Here is a 21,207-nt window from a genome sequence, read left to right as displayed (position 1 = left end):
GGGATAAAACAGCACAAATGTGATGATTGTCATTATTCATGTCGATACTCCTCCTCTTTCCCTGATGACGTCACACACGATGGCGTTGTATTTTTTCCAAAAGTGGAAAAACTCAGAAGAAGAATCCTGGTACTTTGAAGAAAAGCAACATGGCAGACGTCGTCGGCAAAACTGCATGGGACTGTGGCATTGTGGTAATTCATTAAAGAAAGACTCGTTGGAGATAGACCAACTCTGACCAACGCATTGATGGCTGCGCAGATTTAATCTGGCGAACGGGTGAAAGTGTATAAAGCCATAACTATTTCATGCACTTGTTGACTTTGTGAATAGTGATTGTGAATGAATGTAACTTTGATAACTTTTTCTGGCATTATTATGCGAACTATCTACTTGAAGGTTATAACTTGGTCACTCTCCCGTCTCGATGCAGATCGAGGATGACTGGCCGGGGTACAATCTCGACCTCTTTAGTTCTCCTACTCACTATTCGGGAGATCTCGACTGTGTCTACATTCCTCATGGCGTGATCATGGACAGGTAGAACACTGCGATGGGTGGTGTTCTGTTATATCCTCTTATGAGACGTCCAGCTGATCTTATAACTATGTTTGATGTTTCGATGAAGGACCGAGCGGCTTGCCCGCAACATCATGGATGATCTTGGAGACCACGACTTGGTGGTGTTGTGTGTACTGAAGGGGGGCTACCAGTTCTCCGCCGACCTGGTGGAAGGAATCAAAACTCTGAGTCGCAACTCTAACCGATCCATCCCCATGAGGGTCCACTTCATCCGCCTCAAGAGCTACCTGGTGAGAGTGGTACACAAATAAAATGTAGGCTATAGGCTAGTCGGCTGTAACGTTTGGGGTTGGCATTGTGTTATAGATCGAATTTAGTTACATTGTTGTAAACCATGATTGCAAACGCTACAGATGAGTTTGCAAAAAAACATGGGGGAGATGCAATTGAACTTTGATGTTCTATTGTTAAAATTAAAATGTAAAAATGTCATTTTAACTTCTTTTTTTTACACCCATAATGTATCGACTTTTTATTTAAATCGACTTTAAAAATATATATTATAATAATAATAATAATAGGAAATGCATATAGCCTAATGTTAAAAGCGCATTTTATTAAGAATATGTATTTCAACAATTAAATATCTAGGGAACGGTAACTGTTAATCCGAATGTTGCTTTCTGCTCTGTGTTTTAGAACGACCAATCAACAGAGGATTTGCAAATTGTTGGTGCAGAGGACTTATCTTTTTTGAATGGAAAGGTAATCATCAACAAAACAAGGAATGAGTTATTACAACTAATCATTTTTAACAACGTCGTCGTTTTATTTTTTACAATGCTTGAAACAACCTCATGGGGACGCCATCAGCCATAGTTTGCCCTCAAACCGACAGTCCGAAGACGCAAGCGATTGCATCCTATAGTGCTTCGTGTACTCACTTTGTCCACGCACGCTGATAGTGATGATGAATGAATCACATTACTGTTACTATCTGACTTTGTTGCCTCTGTGAATCATTACAGGTCTTCTTTGTGTATATGAACACATTTTCCCACCACCATACACAGTAAAGGTCTCTGGGGAAGGTTTGGATTGCTGACAAATTTCACAACTATTTCCAAAATGCGAAAAATGATTTTAGTGTTTGCCCAGTCACTTAATTCCCAATTGCCCATTGGGACACACCAATATACAGGATACACACTGTGGCTAGGGTGTGTCTCGACGCCTCAAGCATGATTGATTTATGAAGTCTGAGTAACTGCCCAGTGATTTGTATTTTTACTTAGAAATTTTCATGGGCGCTTTACAATGTCTGAGAAGGAATCAATGATTGGACATGATGGGAAGTTTAGCCTCCCACCCGTTGCATTTGTATATTCATGGGGTGTACATTCTTGTAATGAACCAAAGGGCTTTTGCGTGACAATAAATGTCATTTTCATATTTTGTGAACAAAAATCACCATGTTACATACTCACAATCATTATATCATATATGTAATGTAGGATACTTGACCACACATGTATAAACCTTTAAAAGTATAGTAATATAAGTATAATAATGTCATAATCCTTTCTCTTATGTAACTCAGCCCAAACAATTCTTAAATCATACAATTCATATTGTAATCAAGCATTACAAAATATTACAATATTACAGTACATGATCAAATTCCCAAGACTCAAAACTCCCAATTTGTTTAATCATTTGAACTAATCAAAAACCAGTTGCCAAATATGATTTTATATATTTTCTGTTCTTCTCTTTTGTTTGGCTTTCTTCAAGTTAAACAAAAGTAGAAGTTTGCCTCAAAGTTAAGCTTGTTATCTTGTTGTTCACAGTGTGTTAACTTTGTTTTTCCTTTTCATCTCCCACATCTCCTAAAGAACGTCCTCATCGTGGAGGTAAGCCAACCTGGTCTTGCTGCTTCTTGTTTTGTTTTTCTCCAACCCAACTAGATAAAATATAGCCTGTTTATTGCCCTAGATTTTTTTTGAGGTCAACACAAGACATCCTTATTTTACTGCAGGGTACTAAGCTTGGACTAGAGTAAACTTTTTAATTAATTGGGTCTTTGTTAGACGGTTTTAGAGCCATATGAAAAAGGGAATGCTCAAAACATTGTTGTTAGAGCAGATGTTGGATCCTCTATGGGAGTCCATGTACACAGGGAACTTGATGTACAGCCATAATGATTATTCACTATTCAAACGTCTATTTGGTATGTAGATATAGCAGTCTTTCTCCTTGGTCTGAACACACATCACTTTGTTACGCATCGCTAAGTCTACATCTGCTGTTACCGCTTTACTTGTTATAGTCAGCTGTGTTCAGTCATTCAGCAAGGTGGTCATTACTGTGTGACTGTTTTTCTCCAGGGAAGTTATTATGTAGCATTTAAGTCAACATGCAACCAATGATTACAAAATACAAAGTTGGGCCATTCTTTGATGGGTCAAAGATCAGACCCCTTTCTCGGTTGTTCTACAAAGTCGGAAGGTTCTGGGTCACCTGCTTAAGTGAATTTATTTGTCTGCTTCTCCCAGGCCATTGTAGACACAGGAAAGACACTGAAAATGCTCCTGAAGCATGTGGAAGGCTTCAGGCCCAAAATGATCAAAGTAGCAGGGTGAGTCTCGGATGAAGGACGAACTGGCCCATTGGACCTGCTCTTCCAGTCACTTAATTTCCTCCTCTGGAGTCTAGACAACAGGCGAGCAATGGCACAGGTTTACAAAGGATGCCCTTGCTTGATACACTAGAAAAAATGATAATACACTAGTCAAGTGTGTCACGATGGAATGTTGTGTTGAATGTGTTCTTTTGTGTCTTTTCTAAGGTTACTGGTGAAGAGAGTTCCTCATAGTGTGGCCTGCCTCCCTGACTGTATGTTGTTGAGCAGCCCTGTTTTCTATGTCCTTGTGACTCACGTATGAATATCCATTAAAACAAAGCCTAATTCTACTTTTTCTGTGGATTACCTAGCATTTCCGACTGTCTTGTCCTTTCAGATGTGGGCTTTGAGATACCGAATCGCTTTGTTGTTGGCTATGCCCTGGACTACAATGAATACTTCAGAGATCTTGATGTGAGTTTTGTTGCTTCCTCCTTCATTGTGCCAATTTGTAGTCACAATGATTCTATTGTAGAAAAAAGAAATGTGTGCAATGTTTCTCATTTAAAGTAATATTCCTCTTTCTTGCATCTTTTCTAGCATATCTGTGTCCTCAGTGAAAGTGGGAAGATGAAATATAAGATATAAATGGATGAGGGTGCTAACGTTGACTGCTCTATCTGGAGTAGAATTAATGGCAAGCTTGGACACTTTCTTTTTAAACTTAACAAAATTCCATATTAACCCGTTAATTTGAAAAGCTCAACTCATCTATCAAGTAAGACTTAGTGTTTTCACACAGTGTACTTGTAAATACAGTACTTTTTTATCAAATGTATTTAATAAAGGCTAACAAAGGTTCAAATTAATATCTATTTATCAGAGTTATGAATTTGCACTGACTTTTAGCAAAACAATTATGTTCTACATACTAAATTACGATAAAGTATAGAATAGATATTTCTCTATATATTACCTCATTGATCCACTAATCCTTTCAGCACTAATATTTTTTAATTATTGTTACATATTATGTTTACAAGATTTTTTTCAGAAATGGGACAGCACAGCTCAGTTTACACATAGAGAGTTCATAGGTCATGTCCTCTGCTTTATTAATGTAGTGTACTTTGGAATTTTCTACTTATATATATATATAAAATGACCATCTCAATTGTTTGGATTTTGCTATGTAATGACCTTGATACATGACCTGTATTATGTGACATCAACTTCTTGTGACATCAAAGTTTTAGAAATGGAACGGTAGATCATCTTTATCGTTACGTGACCTTTTAACAGTTTCAGTTATTTGTCTTTGTCCCACTGCTGCTCTACCTGTTTTGAGGGGAAACTAAAATGGCTTCTTACACACTAAACGTTCACATGTTCCATGAATTTCTCAGCCTGTTGTACATAACATGGTAGCTAAATGATTTTTACGTTGTAATTGCATTGTCAATAAGGGGTAGAACTTCTGTGAACACACGATGTCCAAGTAGTATGATTCATTGTTTGTATTATTCAAACTGCCTTTTCTTTTCTGTTACTTTGCCCTTGTTTTAAGGCTGTTACACTGTTGCAGTAACCTATTTCACTAGACACACTACTAAAAATAAAATGTTGTGTACATTCATTCACCAGTTCTGCATTAAATGTTATTGTATTGTGGTTACAACCACATTTCCAAAGTTATTTTGGCAAAAGTGATCTAACCTTAAAGTTGATAAACAACTGCTTTAGTGTAAATAGGCCAGTTGTGGATTAAGAGATTGCAAATAGAGTACATGGTGTAAATTGCTGACCTCATTGTATACAACTGACATATGACTCCAAGCATATGTTTAAACTGGAGACAGGAAGTGTTGTAAAAACAAAAACTGCTATCCACCTGTTAGAGGTCTGCTTGGAATTATAGTAATTTGGCATTATGCCTTTATTGTGAATATGCCTAATATGGTCCAAACATAACCCATATATTGAGTTATATTATGTGCATATTGTGTTCATTTGAAATGAGTTCATTAAAATAATTATATATATATATATATCTACTGTTGCAAGGCATATATCGAGGAATTATTGGCTACGAGGTTCTAGTTTTAAAGTCTAATCAACCTGGCAGGACAGCTTTGTGAAAGTCTGCTTCCTTAGGGTGACCTCTTCAAGAAAAGCTGCCAATCCCTAGAACAGGTGGCCCCTTATGTTGGTAGAAATAAAAGGGACATTTGTCAAAGCCCTGGGAATCAGTGCACGTTTAAGTCTCCAATTCCAGGCTCTCTCGTGTTGCATGTGTACGACCAAATGCGCAAGCATTTTGTAATGGTGGTGTTTTTATCTTACATTTCTGTTAGGTTGGATTATAATTACTACACAACAAGAAATGATTGCGAGTCCAATGTGCTATCTGTAATAAGACCAGTGGGAATTCACATTCCACGTCCTCATCTACTGCCGTACACATGCCAGTCTACCTCGACCTCACTATGAACCAGGACATGTGACTACTGTAGGCCTATTTGAAATTGAGTATAACAGCACTTGTTTGTGGCTGGTGGTTATTAACATAATACTTATCTTGACACGTCTTATCTTTATACAAATCTCAAAACTAAACTAATTACAGTACATTGTTTACTACAAACAGCGTCTCTGGTACATGAATAGTTTTCAAACAGTTCAGTTGTCTCGCTCGATAGAAGGGAGCTCAGTTAACAGAAAAAAAAAAAAAGTTGTTACAAGCCAGCAACGAAGCATTGTGCAAGGATGCGTCTGGTTGGCCGAGTTCGATACAACGCGCATTGTGATTGGCCGCGGGTCTATTGGAGAACAGAAGGTGGCTCCAGCCAGGAGAAAGAGTGGGGAACACCGGACCCGATCCCAGCCTGTACTACCAACAGCCGCGTGTGCCTCCCCCTAAGTGGACCTGAAACGACAGCTAAACAAAACGGTCGTACGGAAAAACAAACACGTATACCGTTCATCGACAATGTCGGGAACGCCGCGGCGGGATTTACCGATCCGTTTCACTCGCTTTCATGGGGAAACACGGCCACTCCACCTTGCCTGCGTCCACTTTTGAACTCCCGATACCGCAGGTAACTTTGTTCCACTAGCCTGTAGCTCGGAGGCTAGCAGTAGCGCCAGCCTGTTGCTGCTTGCTTCGTTGTTGTCTCTGACGGGGCGAGTTTACCGTTCAATTGTATCGATTACCGAAGGCTTTCAGTTCTTAGAGGAAAGTCTCAGCGTATGTGGCGTGTGTGATTGATAATCTCGGTTTTTAGCCTCGCCTGGTACGGCGGTGATAGGGAGTAACGTGAGCTAGAGTCGCCTGGCCATTGTGGGTCGCTTAGCACGAGAACAACAGCAGGGTGCTGACCATTGATCCCCGTACAGACACAGATGGGCTTCGAAAACACATTTTAATGGATCAGTGTGTCGGTAGTGGGGTTCGATATTGAGCATAGATGGGTGGGTTACACTGGGTTTAAACTTGGCGTTGTTTGGTTCGGGGTCGTGTGCTCCACACTCCTAAACAAACACTTGTTACTGGCCCATTATTCAGTGTTGACGGCGTGTCTATGAATGAGGACCTCCGTGCCCCGCTTGTGTTTTTTCTTTTCGGGTCGGTTATACTACGATGTAATAACACCGTATATTTGGTTTCTAAATTACTGACACGATTTGTAAATCAAGTTTTTTCCCCCTAAGTTACGCCATGACATTTTCTATCCATATATTGACTTTTTTCAACCATGGAGCGTGATGAAGCATTATAAGTAAAAACCAATACGTTTAGTAGATATGTATTTATTTATTTTGAAGTACCATGTACCAAGCACCTTGACTGTCCTATCGTCCGATGGTAAATTCAAGTTAATTGCGTGTGGTGATCGTTTATCTGCCTCACACCTTGCGCCCAGTAAGCCCATCTATGAACACGGAGTAAACACTTTAACACGACTGCTTCTTTACAGCGCAGCTGGATCAGCACAGGAGCCAGAATGGAGCCGGGAAGCGCACTTAGCTGAACACACGTATTTCCCTTTCCCACTGCTGGATCAATCATTTTCGATGTGGGACTTTACGGATCACAGCATCTTAACCAAAGTTGAATGATGGCATCGCGCCGGGTTCATCCCTGCGGTGACGATGATGAGCGCCAACAACAACCAAGAACTTCTTATTGTGAGGTAAACAAAAAACCCGCCCCAAAATCCTTAACTCCTCGCTCATCAAACACATGTATACAATCATGTATAAGGTTTGTTCCATGGTTTCACTGCCTATTCTAGTTATTTGCATGGGACTGTGTTGTTTCACCAGCAACAACATGTGACATTTGTAAGCCCCCCAATGATGTTTTTGTTTGTTCCGTTTGCTTTGTCTTTTCTGGGGTCTTCATTACATGTTTGATAGGCCCTCCACAAGCACATTTGCCATTTTTCTCTTGAGTTGAATTGTTGCCTGCAAACCAGACATGTTATGCAGTGAGTCCAACGTTTATTGCAATCCTGTTTGCATGGATGAGTCCTTGAACAATTATGTCTGGGCCTGTCAGAGTTTACTTATACACAGAGATGTGATTAATAAGCTGATGTGCCTTTTTCTTTTTTTACCAAGGCGTTTAATCAAACAGTAGATTCATACAACTTGTAGACAAACCCTGGGTAATCAATTGTATTTCACTCATTTTGTTTAAACCACTTACAGCCTAAGCAGAGTGTAGTCTAGGATTGCAGTTCAGTCTTTAGACAGCCTGTATGAAAGTCAGCTGAGTGTGGGTTCTCCATAATGACACTAGGTAAAAGAAAAACACGTTTTATTTGGCTAGAGTGGGTCTTTGTGAAAACTTAACACAAAGGTTGTCTCGTATTGGATTACATCACACACAAATCGTTTTGGTGCACCAAGGGTTTGAAGATGTAATGAAAGCTCTTTTTAGTCGGTTCACCGCCAGAAGACATTTAAGCTGTTACACCTATACTACCAGACAGCACACCATCTGCTTCTCAGTGGGCTCAGGGTCTGAATGAAGACCTTTGTGAGACGGCTAAGTACTCATGTCGGACGCAGGGTCAACCGTTCACAGAATCAGTTTTCATGACCCCATTTCATTACTATCTCCTCCTTTCTAATGGAATATTGGCTTGTCAATGTGTCACTTCTATTGCAGCCTATCATAGTACCTCTCCAGCAACCCTTGGTCACGCTAACAACAATCTATGCATTCTAAAGCCACAGTTGTTATCACTTATTTTCCCATACCCACTTAAGCACATTAAAAAAAAGAAATGCGTTTAAACCAATTCTTATGTAAGCAGTGCATACTATTAAACTTGGCCTTGGGCTCTTTCAGCGACCTGTTTCTAGTCTATACTTTACTAAGCATATATATTAAATTTAACACACAACCTAGTTAATGAAGTTAACCTTAAATATTCCAACACTGATATTCACTGCTTATTTGATATTTCATATATTTTCGAGGACATAAATACCAATATTCCAATGTGTTTTTGATGGGCCAAAACTGATGTAACTGACACTTCCTCCTCTTGGCCCTTGTCAAGAGTTCACAACAGTTTGTGTTGTCAACAAACAAGGCTGTCTGTTGGTTTTCAATGCGCAGTGACACCCTTTAGAGAGACTGTCCATGGTGTCTCCTATTCTGCTGGAAACTGGAAAGGTGCAAATACAAATGTGTTGCTTCAATCCAAATCGTAATGTTGGTGGATTGAATTGCTTTGGTCTTAATTTTCTGTACGAAAACAATAAGATCACATGTCAACTCATCTGTGTTGACAGGCCAAAATCTAGTAGACCAGTAATCATCCTTTCTTTGGTTCCCCTTTTAATGTGACTGTAAGACACACCAATTCATGTGCTAATTTTAAAATGGAAACTCCCTAAAGTCTGCAACTCTGTGGTTTTCGGGAAATTACAATGATGAATCAAGATACGCTCCGAATCTGTATCCCTTTCTGTATTCTCTGTCAAAGCCTAGCCAGTTCCCTGAATGCTTACGTATTTTTGACTCCTTGCGCGGTTGTGATGACATGGCCCTTACACTGTGATAAGTAGAAGATTAATCATAGTTATGAGGACCTCTCCCCTTGCTTCATATTGTCATTCTGTGTCTGGGAGTTGCTGTCAATCTAACAACTTTTGGTTATAAACCATGTGTGTTTTAGAGGCAGTGTTTTACCATGGGATTTCCATGGTGTTTGAATTTCTCCCAGTTTGCATTGGAATGTTTTCCTTCCTTGCATCAACTGCACATTGCATGGAATCCAAAACACTGCAGCCACTGTTGGCCTGATGGGATCCTAGTGGCAGGCAGTTAGGTAGCAGTATCTTGTTTTCTTCCTGCTTCTACTTCTAGGATTCCTTTTTAGTTTGGAGAAACTTCCCCAGAATGGGCAGTGGGCTCTTGTCCTTCTAGGTGTCAAATTTTCATACACTCCTCTACCAAATGCCTCCTGTTAAATCCTTCAACACATCGAATGTGATTTTTAGCGTATCACAGGCCTCTACCTCCTTTCCCAAGCCCTTATTTACTTCCATTAAATCGCCTAGCAGGCTTCATATCATACTTGATAGCAAATTAAATAAGGTGTGTTTCTGTGTAGTTTTATAAACCATTCACTCAAGTCGGCTGTGACGTGGACTTGAGACAAACAGACCTCCATTTCCTTACTATCTGGCCCACATTAAGTCCCGGCATTTAACTCGGTTAGACTAGATGCTATTTACAGAACCCACTGAGCAGGACTCATGGCTGACTGATTAATATCGGAAAGGAAAATGGATCGTCAATCGAATAGAAAACAGCTGTCATTTCCTGTTGCCCTGCGCTAATGTCTGCATCGTGCCAGGGTAATCGTCCCAGCAAAATCAAGCTTTATGGCGTTTACCTTCACTTCCATTGACACTTTATGGTGCAATTGCTATCTACCGCTTTATCTTATGAGGGTTTAGCATTTTGAGATGTACAACTCCTCCCTCCCGACACATTACTCCTCTTTTCATTGCATCAGCAGTGACTCATAGGAACAGGCAGGCAGAGAGATAACTGTTATTATTTTGTCAAAACTGCTGCTTGCTGATTCCCTTCCTTAGTGGCACAATATTTATGAACCAGAGTCTCAATGTTTTTCGGCAAGTGAACGGAAGTACCAGTGTTGTGACCAATGGCTTTAGTCGTCAACAACAAAAAATACTCATCATTATGCTGCCATTGATGTAGAGAAATTTCTCATTCATGTCTGGCGAATAAATTAAACATGGCTTGTTGAAGCAACATTATGTTAATTATTTAGCAGAGGATGTGACGTTTGTATGTTTGCCTGTGTGTAGGATGTAGACCGACGTGCCCCAATGGATGATGATGAGAATAACCTTCACTCTCTCCATCAATAGTGAACTGCAATGACTTGGCCTCTCCAGAAGCTTGCTCCCCTGTATCATTATCGTAGGCCTTTCACAGATAAGTGCTTGGTTTGGACTGGATGTGGTGTAGAATTTGTCAGCTCTCAGTGAACAGAGGGTTTTTTCACCGTTTTAACCATGCTGTTTACATGCCTGCAGTTCAATGGCTGATGTCATGCGGTGAATGTATTGTGATTTCTCTTCTTTGGCGTCAGAATAACAATTTTCAACACATAGCCTGTCTCGGTGGTTCCCGTACCTGTTACGAGTGAACCGAGTAAGGATTGATAATGTGCTTTCTTGAGTCTGCGGATATTTATCTTTTATTTTTAGAGCCGCTTATTTTTTTCAGATTTATTCTGTTCTGTAAACTTGTGTACTGGTATATACAATCAACATGGCGACCTGGCGAAGTGTAAATGTATTTTTACAGAGAATGAAAGGATTCTGTCCGTGGATGTGGTTTTAGTCCTGCGAGGTTCTGTATGGACAGTAATGGCTTTCCTTGAGGCGTATCAAAGCAAAGAGTGTTTAAAAAGATTATAATAATTATATTTGAGATTTTTTCCACGCAGTGCGATGATGACGATGGTATACATGAGTTGGCCTACGATGTCAGCCATTTAGGGTAACAATGGGTTTCTATACATTTTTATCGAAAATGTTGAATATATCTTTTTATTTTGGTCATTTTCTTTTCTTATAATTCGAGATATAAGATCAGGCTGTATGAGCCACGACTTGTGAAAGAGCAGTTGAGTTCCTCCCGAACACCAAATGATTGAAAATCCACTGCAGATTGCCTCCCACAGTGTAAATAACCCTTTTGCTCTTGATTGATACATAAATCCCTGAGGTATTTGTTGGTGAGCTACAAATGGTGGGTTTCATAATCTGGGGCGTTTCTTCAAATTTCCTTTTTTATTGAGCCTTCTCTTGGACTGAGCTGGTCCATTTCGGAGTGAACCTTTGCCTGCTTAGTTCCTTTTTCTGGTTAATGGACACGGTAACCAGCCCATTAGCCAGAAAAAGCATTAAGCAATCAAGCTATTCCTGGTTGTTCCTTTATACTGCCCTATTGGGATGAGGGCTGATTTGTGGGTCTCATTTTACGATGGTCCTGTATATGTACTGTGTATTGCAGAGATAAGACACAGATCTAATCTTCAGAGTCAGACTAAGTCCTGTTCACAGGAATCTCTGGACCACTATAAAGTCAGGACAAAGGGGAGGGCTGTTCCATCGCAATGTAGATCCAGAATGTGGTTGTCCCTGTGTCTCACCATGGTATTAGCTATGCAGGGGGCAATGATAACCCTGCCAGGCATGTGTCTAGCAGATTATCCCCAAGCATATACCCCTCCCTCTCCCCCCCACCCAAAACCTCCAACTCCCAAAGATCTAAGGGTTGCAAATAGCCCTGTGGCCCAGCTGCTAAATCAGATTCAGTGGTCTGGAATCCGAATGCCTTTGGCACTCGAGGGACAACCGGGCAGGCATCTGAATCGCGCACTTGATCCATTGTCTTTTTCATCACACACCCCTCATGGTATGGATCAGAATTGTTTAGAAAGGGTACACCCAGGGCTTAAGCACACAGGCCTCAACGCGGAACAGCAGGCGGCCCTGGGAACCGCCAATGCTGGGTTAGAAAACTGGTTTGGTGAGTTCCCGAGGCAGGCGAAGCACACGGGTGTCAGCTGCACCTGCAGCTCACTTTCTCAGCATATTAAACTCCAAATGGTCGAGCTCCTTCGTGGCTGGTTTATGTTTCAAAGCTTCACAGCTCTGTGGCCTAATGACTCTCAACCACTCCTTCTGAAATAAGTGTGTCAGCTTTATCACCCACTGAAGAAGGTAGGGAGGCACATATTCACGCCAGCTGACAATGAGTCAACAGAAGACATGACACACACACAAACATATCCACTTCAATGGAATGCGCACCGAGCATTCCTCCACCGTCGGCGTGGTAATCTTACGTTTTATCAACTCCGACTTGGCCTAAATCGCCCCTGCTCATCTTTTTGTTTTTAGAAGTGAAATCTCATCTGGCATCTTCTTTCCTTTTTCTTTTTAACAGAGCATTTTGTAAGTTGAATTCATTTTCCTTTACTCTAAAAGTAGGCTAACACCTGGGGCAAATTTGCATATTAACAGTTTTGTAGCTAGCAATAATACTTGCATTTTCCTATGCATGTCAACTTTATTCCTTTGTTTATCACCAACATGTGTTTAATTAAATGTATAGAAGTGGAAAGGGTACATTTTAACTACTGAACATTTAATGTAAAGGGAAAGTGTTTTTGTTTGCTGGACATTTTGTATCCCTTGACTTGGTGGTTTGCTGGACAAACAGGTCCTGCCTTATGTCCAGCCATTCTCATACTCCCTCTAGCTCTGAAGCTGGGGATAGTGGGAAATGCAAGCTCATCAAATTCCTTTCACTCGACCAGAGTACAGAAGGGGAGGAGCGTTTGGTCGAGAGGGGGTAGGGGCTGAAGGGACAGTTGTTTTCGTATGGGGAGCACATCATCATTTAAACAGACCTTTCTTCTCCCAGTCGATCCATAACCATAAACCTGAGATGATGGAGTAACGGTGAGGGCTCGGGGGGGGGGGGTGGGGGGGGGGGGGGGTGGTGGGTCGCACGTTGTCACAAAGGTGTGAGGCTATAAATAAGTGGGGCGGGTGTCCAGCTTGGAGGAAGGGCTGCTCTTCTACATGCCGTCCACTAAAACTGGAAATGAGACACCCTGGTTGAACCGTTAACACTGGATCCACTCAGGTGTCTGCCCGGCGTTTATGAGGGGTTTCCTCCACCCTGTTTGCTCTCCTTGTGGCACCGGTGTGTTGTTGAACAGACAGTACAGTGGGAAAGTAGATTATTTACAGTAGATTATTTTAATGAGAAATATGAACACATTTTTCCCGGCCAAGCAATCGTTTTAGCGTAACCCTGAACTATTTTCATTTTCACTCTCACACAATCCACTTCCTGTTTGCCCTCCTGATGCTCATTTAAGAACCAAAACGTTATCCATGATTTAGGAAGTTGCTAACGTACTGCGTCTCCCCCCCCCCCCCCCTTCAGCAGAATGACTCTTCAGAGTGGGCCGACCTGCCGGAGGCCCCTGCAGGGCCCTATCTGTCTGAAGAGGAGGCCTTCTCCTGGCCGGGGCCCAAGACGGTGTGCCTGCGCCGCACGGCCATGGGCTTCGGCTTCACCCTACGCCACTTCATCGTCTACCCACCCGAGTCGACCGTGCACCCTGCCTTCCTGGTAAGAGCGCCACCCCCTCACTCTCAGCACCTCCACCTCCCCCACCACCACCACAGTCATCGCCGCCGTCCCATGTCGACACGCCTTGCCAACTTCTGTTTACTTAGCTCATTACTCACTTAAGAGGATAATGCTTGAGTTAAAAACACACGATGCATGGGTGTGAAATTCCACATCCCCAGGCAAGGAGGGCACCTAAGCATCTGTTTCCTTTCTCTCTGTTTTAGGAGGAGGACCACGGCCGCCGAGGTAAGCAGAACCAAAAAAAAAGGACACCCTTTCTCCCTTCGCCCCAACTCGTCTCCCTGCTGACTCAGCGCGCCGCCTTCTACTTAATATCACCCTTTAATCCTACCAATCTTTTCTTTTCGTTTTTTCCACTTCCTTATGCACCGCAAACAAAGTCGCCGCTGTGTGTCACTGGCCTTTTGTGGCGGCATGAAAAGGTTTGCTCGGTGGCATCGGTTTGTGTGCTGCACCGACCTTCCCTTTTGTGCCCGTGTCACTGTGTTGTTCCCAGGCTGCTAGGGGAGCGGCCAGGGGAGTACACGTGCAACGGGCCCCAGAGAGACCCGTCAGAAAGCCTTGTTTGGGTCTTCACTGTTTGAACTCTATTGTCCACCTGTGGGTGCCTGTATACCCAGAGCTCCGTCCCTTTTGAGGACCACATGATGTACGTTTTTTTGGGGTGTACTAGAGGGGTTAATGGCGCTACCCGTGTGTCGTATTCACAAATATCAAGACTCCCTTGAACAAAGTTACATTTTGACACATTCATCAGATTTCACAATTTGCCTTTTAGCTTTTCTGCCACGTGTTTGGACTTGGAAAGCTAGGTTTGTTTTAGTATGCAGGCATAGATGTATGATTCTGTTCCTTGTGCTATTAAAGTACTAAACGTTATTTCTTTAAGATTTCCCTTTTGGGTTTTTAATCGCAACAGTAGCCAAACCACATTCTAACCACAGATAATCCTGAGAAAGCCATCCCATCATGTTTGGTTTGCATTCGTAATGCCTTGTTCAGTCCGGGCTGTACGTTTTCACCACAGGGTAATGCAGAAATAATAGTGTTGTAGACTTGGAGTCACGCATTAGTGACTCCAAGTTGTACTCCAAGTACAAAACTGGTTAACTTAGTGATACGGCGCATTAATGTTCCAGCAGGTCGCTCACAGGAATGTCTAATATTTAAATTGCCCCACACGCAATCCCTTTTAACAAGACGTGCGATTAATGATTAAACCAATCCACCCAAGACGATAGCGTTTCTGCTTCAGACCTTTTCTCTTGCCTGTGTTGTTGACTCAAGGCCAGTAGGCATGCAACCATAGATTAGCTTCAACCTATCTACACACGTTGCAAGGGATTATGGGTAGACGAGGCCTTGCGTAGTGACGACGGACGCACACACACATCCCCCTTGAGAACAGTCACACGTCAAAACGATTCTAAGGTCATGCAAGACATTGCGAGCACTGTGCTCTGCAATGTATATTAATCAGACCCGGGGGGGAGGGGCGCATATAGAATAATTCTGCTGGTTGCATAACACTCGACAGAGAGACTGATTTACTTGTGAGCGGATGTGGGCTGGCGGGCTGCGAACACAAGCCTGATACCGCCGCTACCCCGGATGGAGCTCATTCGTCATATTGAATGAGACTCAGCAGATTTCACAAGACAAGGCTTTTTTTCCCACGACTCATGGGAAACGGGCCGCACCTGAGCTTTGGGCACCGCTACCCCTCTTTAGACACGTCCTGCTCTCCGTTCTCCTCTAGTGTTTGAGGTTGTCCAGCTGTCCCGGCGCCACCACTCTCTGCTCTCCAGTACATATAGGTTTTTTTTTGTGTCGACACGCTCCATCCACACGGCCATTGTTCCCTGGACACCCGTTGACTAGGTAATGAGGGAGGTGGGCTGACTCACCGGGGCGATTCCTCTGACATGGACCCATGAGAGTGCCTTAGTCACTGGGCAGCCGTACGGCCCTTTTAACTTAAAGAATCCCTTTGCTAGGAGCAAGTCTGGAAACTGAACCGTTTTAGAGGGGTCTAATATTCCATGCTTGGTCTTTTTTGTGGGATTTCCTCTGGAAGGTTTCTTTCTTTGCCATACCTAGTTCAGGTTAATCTATACTGTTGTAACCCATCTGGAAATTGATACGGTTGCTGGTTTTAGTTATAAAGTGTACACATCAATGTCCCCCTCCTCCATAAGCATGTTGGCATGCAAACAGGCAATGATTTATTACAGATCTAGGATATGAAAAATGAAAGGTTGAGCGTTGCATGTGTTGCATCACATATATATCAGGGGAAGCTTTGAACAGCTGTTCCTATATGGAATTTGCATGCTAGACATTCGTGTAGAGTCACATCAACTATCCAAAGGACGCATGCATACATAAGCCAAAGCAATTTGTTGATGTGTGTATGTGTGTGTGTATCTATCTATATATATATATATATATATATATATATATGCACTCCTACAGTCTGCCACTAGAGGGCACATGATATAATGCTTTGTTTGTGTGTGGAAGGGGACAGGTCTCCTGTTGCAGTATTACGTAATGTCAATCCCAAAGATGTCACTGTGTAATACCATGTGTTTATGGGCGGGAAACAGCGGATGTCTGCTCAAATCATTTCTCATGGCTGTTGTGTGCAGCACTAAATATCTGGGATTGAGTATGAGAGATGCATGTCAATTAAATCATTCACACCTCTAGACAATCGAAGAACGCTGCTGATAATCGCATGGATATAAATACGTTAGCTTCAGTGTCCTTTCTTCTGCTTTATGTTCCATATTTGCATAATTATTACCAGAAAAGGTAGTGTTTCTTTCCGGATAAAAAACCAGTAATGCATTTAATAAAAACATGCATCATGTGCGATTTGAAACGAGTAGAGCTTGACTGACTCATTGAGCCTAGAGCTGTTTTTCCGTTGGTGAGTGGGAGTTGTGCAGCTGAGCACACCATCACTGAGCCTCTCTCTCCCTCTCTCTTCCCTCACACACACAACCATGCAGCTGCTAGGAAACCGGAGGAGCATGAGCAAACAGGTTTCCCTTCTCTTTGGTGGTATTCATCCACCTCCCTTAATGCACACAATATCCCTCTATTTAGACTCCCTTTTTTCCCTTCTCCCCGCAATTTAATTACCATTCCCATTCAAAACTGTGTGGGCCGACACAGGCCAAGAAGTCTGTTGATTATACCACAGTGTCAGCACAAACGGCGCTGCACCTTTTGTGACACCGTTTTCGGGTTCTCCCATTAACCGTTAATTCATATTCACCCTATTTTGTCTGGCAGCCACTAGGGGGTGTTGTGATTGTTTTTAAGGGCTTCTTTGATCTCCCACAATGTCTGAGTGGGATGGTATTTCTCACACACACCACGTCTGAGTCAGATGGTATTCTTCGTGTAGCCGCCAACTGGATTCCACTAACTATAAACTTTGTTTTTCATCCTGAAAAATGCCTTGTATATAGTTTTTGGGGAGAGGGTTAGGTGTTCAGGCATGACAACCGTTAACAATAATTAACCAAATAATGTTAAACTAGATTCCTAATAATTTCAAAGCACAGATAAATAAAAAACGTAGATTGTAAATGGGGGTTTTAAGCGGGTAGATTGTTTTCACCAAAAGTCCCATGACTGCTGTTTTAATTTGTTGTGTTTTTCGTCGCCAGGGCGACCGAGGAATAAGATAGAGCCAATGGACACCATCTTTGTGAAGCAAGTGAAAGAAGGAGGGCCGGGCCATGGAGCCGGGCTGTGCACAGGTAATGGTCTTCATCAATCTCCCAGCCAAGCCCATTGGAGCGGGGCCCCCAGTCTATTATGAACCCGTCTAGCTGTTTGTTCCACTGCCACTGCTTAAGGCCTCGGGCATACTTCCCGCGGACAGCTGCGGTTCCATTATTACTAAAACGGAGGGCCTGGTGTCTGGCGTTCTCCCCTCCATGCGTGTTCACCCCATCTAGACTTCATGCAAGTCAGGGTCTGTCAGTACCATTACGATGTTTGCCAAGCGCCATAAAAATCAAGAAGCAGCTTGAGCATATGCATAGAAAGGGCTCTCCCAAGCGTTTGCCCCAGGTGTTCAACACCATTTTGCTGTCTTTTATAATATTTCTATTGATAAATTATACAAGCGTTGGTAACGTTGGACGCCCTCGCACAACCTCCATTCAAAACACGCGTCCCTTTTGTTATCTGGAGCGACTGCTGGCCTCGCGGACATGGGCCGAGGGCGACATTATGTCACGGCGTCCCACGCGGATGTGGGAAAGTATGGATCCTGCTCGCAGCCTCCCATGTCCCAGGGTACTTCTATTCTGTCTGTGAATGCCGATGTCCCATTGGCGTCATGTGACTGACTGCAGCCCATTTGATCTCACGCAGGCTATTCCATCGTTTTGACTGCCAAAGCCACACTTCCTGGATTACTTGTTCCACATTAAAGCCGGCAAGGAAGCGGGTCATACATGGGTAGTTGTTGCAATGTGGTGTTTTTTTCTCAACAGGAGACCGGTTAGTGAAGGTCAACGGCGCTAGTATCCTCGGAAAGACCTACTCCGAGGTCATCGCCTTAATCCAAGACAGGCGAGTTCGATTTACATTTGAGTCATTTATATAATTGATTGTCATTTGCTCTTTTTCTGTTCTCTAATCACACAGACAGATGGATACAAATACGTTAGCTTCAGTATCCTTTCTTCTTCTTTATTTTGCATATTTGCACAGACAGACAGACAGACAGATGCAGGACAATCGATTTGATCTTTTTAACTGTAAAGAACTCCTTTGCATTGTCCCTGACAAATAAATAAATACTGATGTGATACCCTTTTCTTGATTACCCCATACAGTGGTTCCTTTCTTGAACTCTGTGTGATGCCAAAAGACGAAGACATACTGCAGCTGGTAAGTTCCTCTTCACTGCCCTCCAGTCCGATAAGATTTCACTTCCCGCTCTCGCCTGCCCACTGAAGACAAGGGGAGGTCTGTCTCTCCGTCCTGCACCGTAGTGATTGCCACTATGCATGTGATTGGGTGTCAGAGTGATGCTCCAGTTCTGTGTGTGTGTGCCCTGTCGGGCAACAGTTGAAAGAGGCAGGCTGTGGTCCTGTCCCATCAGAGCTGTATCTGGGACTCCTAACCAGGCCACTCCAGAGCTACCCTTCCTGGTCCTTATCTGATGGCCTCATTGGGACAGCGCAGTGTGGCTTCTTCCCAACAAAGAAATATGCTTACTTTTGTTCAGTCTTCCAGATTTATTGTTACTTCTCCTTTTTTTTTTTGAGAGGTCACGTGAAGGGTTTTGATGTCTCAGGAAGTAGAACTTATGGTTAATAGCCATACAGCATTTAGAGTGTGCACATGTCTCGTTCTGCCTCCCTCTCTATCCTATGTTTGTGTCTGGTGGGTTGTTATAATGAGGTCTGCTCTGAAGGATTAGCATGGAGGCAGTTAGGCTGAGCCGCAGAGAGGGCAGTGATGCTGAAACGGTTAACTTTGTTAATTAGCTGAACTTGGTTTCTTTGAACTACTGTTGTCTGAAGGGTTGCCCTCATGTTCCTGGGTGTGTGTTTTTTCTTTTGTAACACTCATACTATGTTTTAATATGTAAGTCCCATGGAACAAATGATATCACAGTCTACTCTCCAGACACATTGTCACCATTTTCGGAATTGAATTCAAACTAAGCTTCTCGAAACTGCCACAATAACGCCTGCATGTCTACAGTAACTACAGGCACGTATATTGTATGGAATACATGAACCATTCATGCAACCATGGCATTTATGTTTTTGAAGCTTGGCTTGTAAACCTACCAGCGCTATCTGTGCACAGCTATACCAGATCCCTGATTACTCCGCCCCGTATTGGATGCTTTCCCTGGGCTTTTATGATCTGACAGGCTATTTATAATGAGTGATATTATGACAGACGTGGACCCATTTGCTTTGCCAAAACACTTCCCCTGTTTGCCCTTTTATGGCCTCTGTGCATCACCATAATTGACTAAATATATAATTTAATTTCTCATCTGGGAACATGCTCTGCATGAAACGGCTTGGATAATACTCTTCAGGAATGGAAAATCAATATGTCATGTAATTACAATCAAGTTCTCTCCCTCAAGTATTGCCGGTAAACCACTGGTGGGCATTTTATGCATGAGTGTTTGTTGACTTAATTATTATATACTGCTATTATGTTAGTGATTTCACTATCTGTATCTAAGATTTAAAGTACATGCCTCTACATGCCTCTTAGTAATCTCCTCTTTATGGCAGGGACGAGCCCTTTGCCCACCCGTATTACTCACTTCCTCTGACCAGCTCCCCGTCTCTGCATGACTGATCTCCTATTGGCTTCTACGTCTCACTCTACCCCACTGGCTCCTCCCCCTCCTCCAGCATTCATTCTCAAGCCGAACAGTCCCAGTCATCTGTTGCTCTAGCAACCACAGGAAACACAGAGTTAGCCGGGCATCGGTAATGTGCCAACCGCCCATAAATATCCTATTAAAAGATAAAAGCAGACGGTACAGTCAACCAGGGAGGATTATCACAACCGCTAGCTGGCTAAACTCGCACCATAGGAGGCGCAGGCAGCGCACACACCGACTGCCTAGAGACAAGCAGCAGTTGCTTAGCAAAGGCATCAGGGGTTGTGAGTGGAGAGAGGGAGGGAGGGAGAGAGAGAGAGAGTGAGCGGACGGGGGGGAGGTGAGCTGGAAAGGCAGAAGGAAATAACCAGGGGAAAAACAGAGGGAAGAGAAAGTGGAAATGAACGGCTGACAACCAGCCACAGTCAGCTGTTCGTGCTGTGTTTTGAACAGGTTGACGCTAACCGAGAGGGAGAGGCGAGGTAGGAGTGTGGTGGTGGGGGGAGTGGGGGGGGGGGGGGAGGCTGGCTATATCTGCATCTGAACTGAATTCATAATCAGCAGCTGGCGCCTCTGTCATGTGAGCAACAGCCAAGGGAGGGAGCGAGCAAGAGAGGGAGAGACCGGAGGCAGCTTGCTCACTGAGCACGGCGTTTTTGGCGGCAGACGGATATACGCGGGAGATGGAGACTTAACAGCCGTAATGGGTGGCAGGCTTCTGCTCCTGCCTCTTCCCAAGACCGCCACGGGCAGGTAGCGTCGCTAGCGTGGACCCCCGCCCCCACTGTCACATCGCCCAACGTCTCCTTGGCCGTTCCTCCGTGTGGCTCTCCTGCAGCTCCTGTGTATTTATTGTCGTGCTCAAAGACCCAGGCCAAGCCATGCCCACTTCACACTTTACAATTCCTCCGTCGGTCCCTTCTTTTTCCTCCG

General features: G+C 43.2%; 2 protein-coding genes across 4 annotated transcripts in view; both read left to right on the top strand.

The window, feature by feature from the left end:
• The first annotated feature begins 75 nt into the window (after positions 1–75).
• Positions 76–4,754, top strand: prtfdc1b (phosphoribosyl transferase domain containing 1b). Its single transcript, XM_079751593.1, has 9 exons — positions 76–194; positions 434–540; positions 629–812; positions 1,222–1,287; positions 2,418–2,435; positions 3,078–3,160; positions 3,371–3,417; positions 3,543–3,619; positions 3,746–4,754. Exons 1-9 carry the CDS (start codon positions 150–152, stop codon positions 3,791–3,793), a joined length of 675 nt encoding a protein of 224 aa, XP_079607719.1. The 5' UTR covers positions 76–149; the 3' UTR covers positions 3,794–4,754.
• Positions 4,755–6,011: 1,257 nt separating this feature from the next.
• arhgap21b (Rho GTPase activating protein 21b) overlaps positions 6,012–21,207 on the top strand; it is a 32,385-nt gene continuing 17,189 nt past the window's right edge. Inside the window, exons 1-7 of one of the 3 annotated variants that reach the window (XM_079751127.1) lie at positions 6,012–6,243; positions 7,128–7,338; positions 13,671–13,859; positions 14,087–14,108; positions 17,567–17,659; positions 18,404–18,482; positions 18,749–18,803. In XM_079751127.1, the coding sequence (XP_079607253.1) occupies positions 7,261–7,338; positions 13,671–13,859; positions 14,087–14,108; positions 17,567–17,659; positions 18,404–18,482; positions 18,749–18,803 (516 nt within the window). In that variant the 5' untranslated portion in view covers positions 6,012–6,243; positions 7,128–7,260. Of the gene's footprint in view, positions 6,244–7,122; positions 7,339–13,670; positions 13,860–14,086; positions 14,109–17,566; positions 17,660–18,403; positions 18,483–18,748; positions 18,804–21,207 lie in introns of all 3 variants that reach the window. The other 2 variants (XM_079751128.1, XM_079751126.1) reach the window with 2 other exon arrangements.

The sequence above is a fragment of the Pollachius pollachius genome (genome assembly GCF_949987615.1).
Source record: "Pollachius pollachius genome assembly, chromosome: 14".
Classification (NCBI taxonomy): Eukaryota; Metazoa; Chordata; class Actinopteri; order Gadiformes; family Gadidae; genus Pollachius; species Pollachius pollachius.
Note: the sequence above shows the minus strand (reverse complement) of the source record. Positions and strands in the feature narration are given on the sequence as shown.

Coding starts and splice junctions, on each gene's coding strand:
- prtfdc1b (XM_079751593.1), top strand. CDS start 150: ATGGCAGACGTCGTCGGCAAAACTGCATGGGACTGTGGCATTGTG. Junction 195..433: donor CATGGGACTGTGGCATTGTG/GTAATTCATTAA, acceptor GTCTCGATGCAG/ATCGAGGATGACTGGCCGGG. Junction 541..628: donor CATGGCGTGATCATGGACAG/GTAGAACACTGC, acceptor GTTTCGATGAAG/GACCGAGCGGCTTGCCCGCA.